Source organism: Leptosomus discolor, chromosome 1 (genome assembly GCF_034619465.1).
Source record: "Leptosomus discolor isolate bLepDis1 chromosome 1, bLepDis1.hap2, whole genome shotgun sequence".
In the NCBI taxonomy this organism is placed as follows: Eukaryota; Metazoa; Chordata; class Aves; order Leptosomiformes; family Leptosomidae; genus Leptosomus; species Leptosomus discolor.
The window spans coordinates 201,987,826-201,995,696 of NC_141391.1; the positions used below are offsets into that span (position 1 = coordinate 201,987,826).

The 7,871-nt window shown below is 43.2% G+C and overlaps 2 protein-coding genes across 4 annotated transcripts; one reads left to right on the forward strand and one right to left on the reverse strand.

Annotated features, from left to right (window-relative positions):
* On the reverse strand, positions 1 to 2,475 carry TPRKB (TP53RK binding protein). 2 transcript variants are annotated; one of them, XM_086473880.1, is made up of 4 exons: positions 2,377 to 2,475; positions 1,410 to 1,532; positions 967 to 1,143; positions 1 to 138 (listed from the first exon to the last, which is right to left on the reverse strand). In XM_086473880.1, exons 1-4 carry the CDS (start codon positions 2,416 to 2,418, stop codon positions 52 to 54), a joined length of 429 nt encoding a protein of 142 aa, XP_086330006.1. In that variant the 5' UTR covers positions 2,419 to 2,475; the 3' UTR covers positions 1 to 51. The 2 variants fall into 2 exon arrangements, with proteins under 2 accessions (XP_086330006.1, XP_009950231.1); XM_009951929.2 differs by having other exon boundaries at positions 2,278 to 2,475.
* A 367-nt stretch (positions 2,476 to 2,842) lies between these two features.
* On the forward strand, positions 2,843 to 7,271 carry ALG10 (ALG10 alpha-1,2-glucosyltransferase). 2 transcript variants are annotated; one of them, XM_086473888.1, is made up of 3 exons: positions 2,843 to 3,027; positions 3,341 to 3,539; positions 6,196 to 7,271. In XM_086473888.1, exons 1-3 carry the CDS (start codon positions 2,843 to 2,845, stop codon positions 7,249 to 7,251), a joined length of 1,440 nt encoding a protein of 479 aa, XP_086330014.1. In that variant the 3' UTR covers positions 7,252 to 7,271. The 2 variants fall into 2 exon arrangements, with proteins under 2 accessions (XP_086330014.1, XP_009956696.2); XM_009958394.2 differs by having other exon boundaries at positions 2,843 to 3,007; positions 3,342 to 3,539.
* Positions 7,272 to 7,871: the final 600 nt, after the last annotated feature.

Sequence of the window (7,871 nt, forward strand, 5' to 3'; positions counted from 1 at the left end):
ACATCTTAAAAAGCCCTCTTTTAACTTCTAAAAAAATTTATTTCCACATTTTCATAAAACATCTTTTGTTGACATTCTGCAAACAATACTATCCAATAAGGAGCCGACTTTTTCTTCCTGTGGAGTAACTTTGTACATCTGCAGAAAAAAAAAAGAACAAGAAAAACATAAAAGCTCTATGAAGAAAAAAATTGATCATGTATCTTCTAAACACATGTACACAAGACAAGATTTCCCCCCTCTCCCCCACCTTTTAAACTGGAAATTCCTATCTTGTCGTGACTGCAAGAGAAACTTGGGACTGAGGAACCAAGCAAATTCTGAAACTGCAAGACAAAGAAACTGAAGGAGAGCAGCACTTTTAGCTCCACGTTATGTGCTATGATTTGTCCAATTCTATTTATACGTCTCCCATCATTACTTTGATGGACATGATCAAGACGATTTAAGTGACTTGATTTTCATCCACTGAAACACATATGCTTCAAGATACCTATCTAGCATATGGTACTCTGTTAAGAGCACACATGCCCTAACACAGCTCCTAGCAGCTAATCAACACATTTTTATTTTAGCCGCCCATGCTGCGACTATTTATGTGCTTAAGATTATGAAACTGTTCAGGACTGAAAATGTATTTTTAATTAAATGGGTATTTGCCTGAGAAAACAGGAAGCAAAAGTGCCTGAATGGTGGGCAGCAGTCTGGAATTTATTTTTATGTTCCAACTTCCTGACAATGTTAAGAATCTGAAGACTTAAAATCTGTGATGTCAGGATGTGACAACTAGAATTTTTTCAAGTAAAAAAATTGTAAGAAAGAAATAATGAAGATTCACTTAAAACAAGTTTCCAGTTGTGCTAAAGAAACAGAGACCCTAAGTTCATTATGTGCATTGAAATTTAATCAGACAACTAAATAAACTATCCCTTTTCTCTATGCCACTCATCTCTTTCAGCTACTTACCTTTTTAACTTTGGCAGCGTCTGTTAGTTGGGGGAGTTCATCTAGAGAAACCTGTTGGCCTTCCACCTGAGATGCTATAGCTTCCAGATTTACAGTTTTTTCTGTATCCACAACCAGAACAATGAGTACTGCCGTGTCACTGTCTGAAATGCCAAACTTTTTAAACGCATCTGAAATCTAAGAAAAAAAAATCAAATTATGAGTAATTTTCTCACTACATACAAGCAACCCTTTCAGTTACTGTTTCAAATAAACCAGGAGTATGAATTGACATGTTTTACATTAATGGAATTCTGAGAAGCTACAAGAGATAACAACTTACTAGTGTTGTTAAAAATAACAGTAACTACTATTAGTAGCCAGGTAAACAGTTAAGTGAATATGTAGCTGCATGGATTGTAGCAAAGTTCTCTGGCAAAATGCATTTGTTCAGTAAATCTTACATTGTTGTTTGGTGAAAGGCTGAAAATAATTTCTGCATAGAGAGTTCTGGTCTTCATTTTACCTATCTTGTGTAGATGAACTGCTTTGTTGGCCGCCACAAGAATCTGAAAAGGATCTACAATCTGTAAAACACAACAGACGAAGTTAAACAGAAATTTAACATCCTATTTTGAACTCTGACAAAATCCTGACCACTGAATTTTGATAGCCTAAGTCTGCAATCACAGAAATGAGCAAAACAGTATTCTGCTAGTTATTTTAGCAATCCTCACTGCTCCAAAGTCAACGTGCTTATTTCCTGCACGGGGTGATACTTTACATAAAAATTAAAATTACTTTCTCTCAATCAGGTTACTGAAATCTTCTGTGACAAAAAAAAAAAAAAAATCACATTAATAAATCTTCTGTCAGTCAACTGCCAGATTAAATTTTTATTCCCTCCCTTAACTCCTGCTTTGCTAATTCTAAAAAAAAAATAATTACTAGATTCATAAACTAGTTATGGGTTTAAATGAGAACAAGGGCTCCAAATAGTAGATTTGTGACGGCATTAAGCAGTCAGTACTACATTTTCCAGATGGAGGCAGATTTAAATAGCTCCACCAAGCAGGACGTGAAGTGAACCAAGACGACAACCGTTTTGGCCAACCCTGCCAACGCTCTGCCGTTTACACAGACCAGCCCTGGCACCGTGCGGCGCTGTACGGAAATCGGAGGAGGGGCGGGCATCTGCGCAGGGAAAGCCAAGGGCGAGTACAGCGGCAGCTCGCCTGACAGCGGTTACGAGCGCAGGTCGCTCGGCGGAGCTCCCACGGAGGAGGGCTGCCGCGCTGCCTTCAGAGCAGGGCGACACACGCACGCACTCACCATTGCAGGGTTTATTAATGCTCCTTCAATGGACCCCTCCATGGCTTTTTTTCTCAGAGCAGCGGCGTTTCTCACGTGGTTGAAGAGGAGGAGGGTCACGCTGCAGCCGGGGAACAGCTCCAGCGGACGCGTTACCTCCATCTCGCACCCACGGCGCGGAGCGGCCCCGCCACCGCCCGCCGGAGTTACACAGGCACGCACCGGCGCTCGCCTCCTGTAAAACACACCTTGAACAACACGCAACCATCCGCAGACGGTCTGCGACGCTTCCTAGAGGGAAACCCGGCGCGGGGGCGCTCCACGGCCGGCGGCAGGCCGCCCCGCCCGCCCCGCCGCTCTCCTCACCCTTTCCCGCCCGGCAGCGGCCGCGCCGCCCGGAGCCGCCGCCCGCGCCTGTCCCTGCCGGCCGCCCTCCCGGCCCGGCCCGGCCGCCGCCGTACCTTCCCGGCCCTCACCGCCCAGCGGCTCCGCCGCGGCCCCGCGCCGCCGGGCCCCTCCTCCCCGCGCCCGGCCCTCCCCGGAAGGGCGGCCCCTTCCCGGCCAGCGCGGCGGCGGCGGCGGCGGCATGGAGCGGGCCGAGGCCTACGGCTTCTCCGCCGCCATGAGCGGCGCCTTCCTGCTGTCGTGCCTGCTCTTCGCGGCGATCGGCCGCCGCCAGCGCGGGCCCTACATGGACGAGGCCTTCCACGTCCCCCAGGCGCAGGCCTACTGCCACGGCCGCTTCCTCCAGGTGCTGCGCAGCAGCCGCCCCGGCTCGTGTTTTCCATTCAGGAGGGATGGTTTCTATGAACGTACCGCAGGCGCGTTGAAAAGGGAGTCATCTGTGGTCATTGTTATCCAAAACGCTGGTTTCTGCTTTCTGTTGCTTGGTGGTGCCGTAGCATGCTGGGCAGGATAAAAAGTGTTCAAAAATTTGAGTCTAATAATGCCAGAAATTTGCTAAATGTCCAAGCTAACAAAACGGGGCGTGGGTGGGGATGGTATATCGTAACCGGTCACGCACCTGTGGTCCCTTTTTGGTTTGGCGGCAGCTCCATAACCCTGTTTCTCTCTCCGCTTTCCAGTGGGACCCCATGATCACCACACTGCCAGGCTTGTACCTGTTCTCAGTGGGAGTAGTGAAGCCCGCAGCATGGCTCTTCGGGTGGACAGGAAGCGTGGTGTGCTCTGTGGGAATGCTCAGGTTTATTAACCTCCTTTTCAGTGCTGGGAACTTCTACTTGCTGTATTTACTTCTGTTCAAGATCCATCAAAAGAATAAGGTACAGTCAAAGTAGGATCATTTTATGCGCTTGTACAAGCAGTATTGATGTCTCAGTGTATGTTTGCTTCATTACATGTGTGACCTGTTCTCAAGTGTTACAGAACTGCAAGTACTACTACCGGTTTGGCCAAGGAGGTGCATTCCTTTTCTCAACATTTTTGTAATATCTTTTTCTGTCAGGGTGCAATCTGCTAAAAATTTGCTCTTGTGCACAACTGTAAGTAGTCCCAGTGAAATAAGAGTTAAAGTCAGAACACATACAGACTTACTGTCCAAAGACCTGAATGCTCATCTAGTTGGAGTTGCTGAAGACTCTCTACAAAACTTCAGCCTGTGAATCCTGAGTGAAACCTTGTGAGCTGCATTTAAACTAAAATGTGTTCTTTAGAAAGATACCAGGTTTGGTGACAATATTTGGAACTGAAGAATAATTCAAGTTGGAAAGAATTGGAGAATGATTCAGGTTGGAAGAGACCTTAGGTGGTCCACCCTCCAGCTCAGAGCAGGCTAGCCCTGAGATCAGAGCATGTTGCTCAGGTCGAGGCCTGGAAAACTCTCAAAGGATGCAGAGTGAGTGCACAACCTCTCTGGGCAACCTGCTCCATGCTGGACTGGTCTTACAGTGAAGAAGGGGTTTTATTATATCCAGTCTGAACCTCTCATTTCAGTTTATGACTGTTGTCTCTTGCCCTCCCACCATGTACCACTTTGAGGAGCCTGGCTCCCTTTACCTGTTGACATCCTCACAGGTGTTGGTAGGCTGCTGTTCAGTCCCCGAATGGCCGTCTGTTTTCGAGGCTGAACAGGGCCAGCTCCCTCAGCCCATCCTGTCAGGGCAAGTATTTCAGACCCCAGCTGTCGTGGTGGCCCTCTGCCATTGCTCCAGTTTACTAGCACCTTTTTTGTATCACAGGGCACAAAATCGGACGTGGTATTCTAGGTGTAGCCTAACAAGTAAAGAGGGATAATCATTTTCCTTGATCTGCTGCTGTGCTCTTGTTACTGCAGCCCAGGAGGCTGTTGCTGTTCCTTAGTGCCAGGGCATGCTGCTGGCTCATGTTCACCTTGCTGTCTACCACAACCCCCAGGTCCCTTTCCACAAAGCAGTGGCTCCTTAACTGCTCTGTGCCCAGCCTGTGTCAGTGTGGGGACTTCTTCCTTTCCAGGTGCAAGCATTTGCATTTGTCCTTGTTGAATTTCGTAGTCTCTCTGTTGCCCTGTTCTTCCAGCCTGCCTAGGTCGCTCTGGATGACAGCTCTGCTCTTTAGCGTATTCCCTGGTCCCCCCGGTTTAGTGTCATCTGCAGATTTGGTGAAGAGTGTACTCTAGCTGCCTTCAGGTCATCGATAAAGATGTTGAACAAGTCAGGTCCCAGTACAGATCCCTGTGATACTCTGGTTGTTACGCTCACCTTTGGGTGGAGTGTGACCAGTTAACCAGCCAGCCAGTTTCTACCTCTGTAGCTGTCCACCCATCCAGACTGTAACAGTTTAACTTGGATACAAGAATATTGTATGTTTAAAGTGGTGGAGCGTCCACCACTGGAGTAGGTAAATTGTTCCAGTGGTTAATGGTCTATTCAAAATCTTTCGCCTTAGTGAAGTTCTTTAGTTTCATTTTTAACCACAAGAACCTTTTTTCCTGTTCCCTGATAACCAAAGGATTCCTTTACTATAAATAAAACGTCTTCTGATGTATTTTCTTGCAGGAGACTCTTCCTGCTTAAGCACGTGATGATAAGACTGTACAGAATTTGGTCAAATTCAATAAATTGTTTCCACTTTCGGAGCACTTTTAATTTTATGCTTGGAGGTGGAGATAGAAATGTAAGAACACAAAAGGTTTCATGGCAGTAGTCTAAGCATTAGAAAATGTTGTATTGTTGGCACTTCTTTGAACTCAGCATTTTCTCTGTTCCTTTTTTCTGTAAGGCGGTGACTGGCTGTTACACCGCACGCTACATCATTCAGAAACATCATGCAACATTTTTTAATGTTGTGAATTGCATTGCATCGTATTGTGAGTGGGATAATTGGGAGGAGTTTTTAACTGCATGGTCTCCTACCTGCTTTAAAGTTGCTATTCTAATTCATGAATTATGATGAAGATAAACAATAAAAGCTGCACTAAAGATTAGAAACGTGGAACTGGCCACTCTGCAGACTGGCTTCAAAAGATATGATAGGATAAGTATAGACTGAGCTGTTCTGCTCAATCACAAATAAACAGAATGTGGTGATGAGATTGCAGGGGGATAAAACATGGACTTTTTTTTTTTTTTTCCTTTTGCCCGTTAGTACGTCTCTTTTATCCTAGGTCTGGGAGCTATTATACTCCCACAATGATTTTAATGCCACAAATGTGTGAACACGTGACATGTGAAAGAAGTTAGTGTATTTTCATTGCCGTATTTTTAACTCACGTGCAATAATGTTCCGTAATTTTATTTGTCTTTTAACATTGTATAGTCCAACACTGTGTTAGCATAGCAGGAGGTAACAAAAGTATAGCATGCGTGCTTGTGCAGTGAGGGAACTGACAAGCATAAGAGATGGTATGTTGTGTTAATGGAATTCTCAAGAATGATACTCTTTGTTTTATGTATTTTATTTTCATTGGACATTGCTAACCACATATTTCTGCTTCTTTTCTAGGATGTGTCCCGTTTCCAGAGAGTCTTGTCTACGTTAACTCTTGCAATATTTCCTACCCTTTATTTTTTTACGTTCCTTTATTACACGGACCCAGGATCAGTATTTTTTACTCTCTTTGCCTATTTAATGTGCCTTTATGGTAACCATAAAACTTCAGCTTTCTTTGGATTTTGTGGCTTCATGTTTCGTCAGACAAATATTGTGTGGACAGTTTTTTGTGCTGGAAATGTTGTTGCGGAGAAGCTAAATGAAGCCTGGAAGACAGAGTTACAGAAAAAGAAAGATGAAAAGGTTTCTTCCAGGAAAGGATCGTTTTCAGATTTGATCAGAATATTGCAGTTTCTCGTTCAATATCTCTTATCTCCTAAAAACTTAGTTACACTTATCGCTTTAACTTGGCCATATGTCATATTAGTAATTGCGTTCTTTGGTTTTGTCTTCATCAATGGTGGAATAGTTGTTGGTGACAGAAGTAGCCATGAAGCCTGTTTGCACTTCCCTCAGCTGTTCTATTTTTTGTCCTTTACTACCTTTTTTTCATTCCCTCATTTATTGACCCCTACTAAAATCAAGAAATTCCTTCTGTCATTACAAAAGCACCCTGTGCAGTACAGCTTAATCACTGTCATCTGTTTATTCCTGATCTGGAAGTTTACCTATGTTCATAAGTATTTACTAGCAGATAACAGACATTATACATTTTATGTCTGGAGAAAAGTCTTCCAAAGACATGAGCTGGTAAAATATGTATTAGTTCCAGTCTATATATTTGCTGGCTGGAGTTTTGCTGATACACTCAAATCAAAATCAATATTCTGGATCTTAATGTATTTTCTGTGCTTACTAGCAGTCACGGTTCCTCAAAAATTGCTAGAATTTCGTTACTTTATTTTGCCATTCTTAATATATAGGCTCAATATTCCATTCCCATCTCTATATAGACAACTTTTGGAGTTGGCTTTTTATATTGTTGTGAATGCTGTAACTTTTTATCTTTTTCTAAACAGAACATTCCAATGGCCAAATAGTGATGAAATCCAGAGGTTTATGTGGTGACTTTTTTTTTTTTTTTTTTTTTTTTTGGTATTTTCATACTCCAAGGAAAACCCAGTTCTGTTTCAGGACTGTGGACTCTGGAATGAAGCAGTGTGTTGTGCATTATGTAAGGACGTTTTTCCCCAGTTGGAACTGGGGGAGTAAGCTGTTTGCTTATTTCTTGGAACTGAATGTGAGATCTGATCTGTTGTGATGTGAAGATATTCCATATATTGAATGTATGAGCTCCTGGAATTAACAAATTCAGTATGAGGGGGAATTTGAGAACACTTTTCTGTAATTAATGTGAAATAAGGGAAATGTTTACCATCCTTTTTCATTATAATAAAATATTATATAATATGCCCTTGAATGTCTGACAGTTTATGTTTCAGAAGTTTCTCTTTAAAACAAAGTATTTGTTTAACCTTTTTGTTACCTCTGGGTGCATATTAACTCCTTGGATCAGGCCACTTCCATCTAGGTTTGCTAGTAGTCAAGGTGTGAACCACTGCTGAAGTAGAATGTTTTCAGAACCTCCTACGTCCCACTGAATTTTCATCATTTTTTTTGTCAATAAATGCTTACATTAGTTTTGCAAACAGAATATAGGCTCTTAAATCATTAGAGCATGTTGAAAA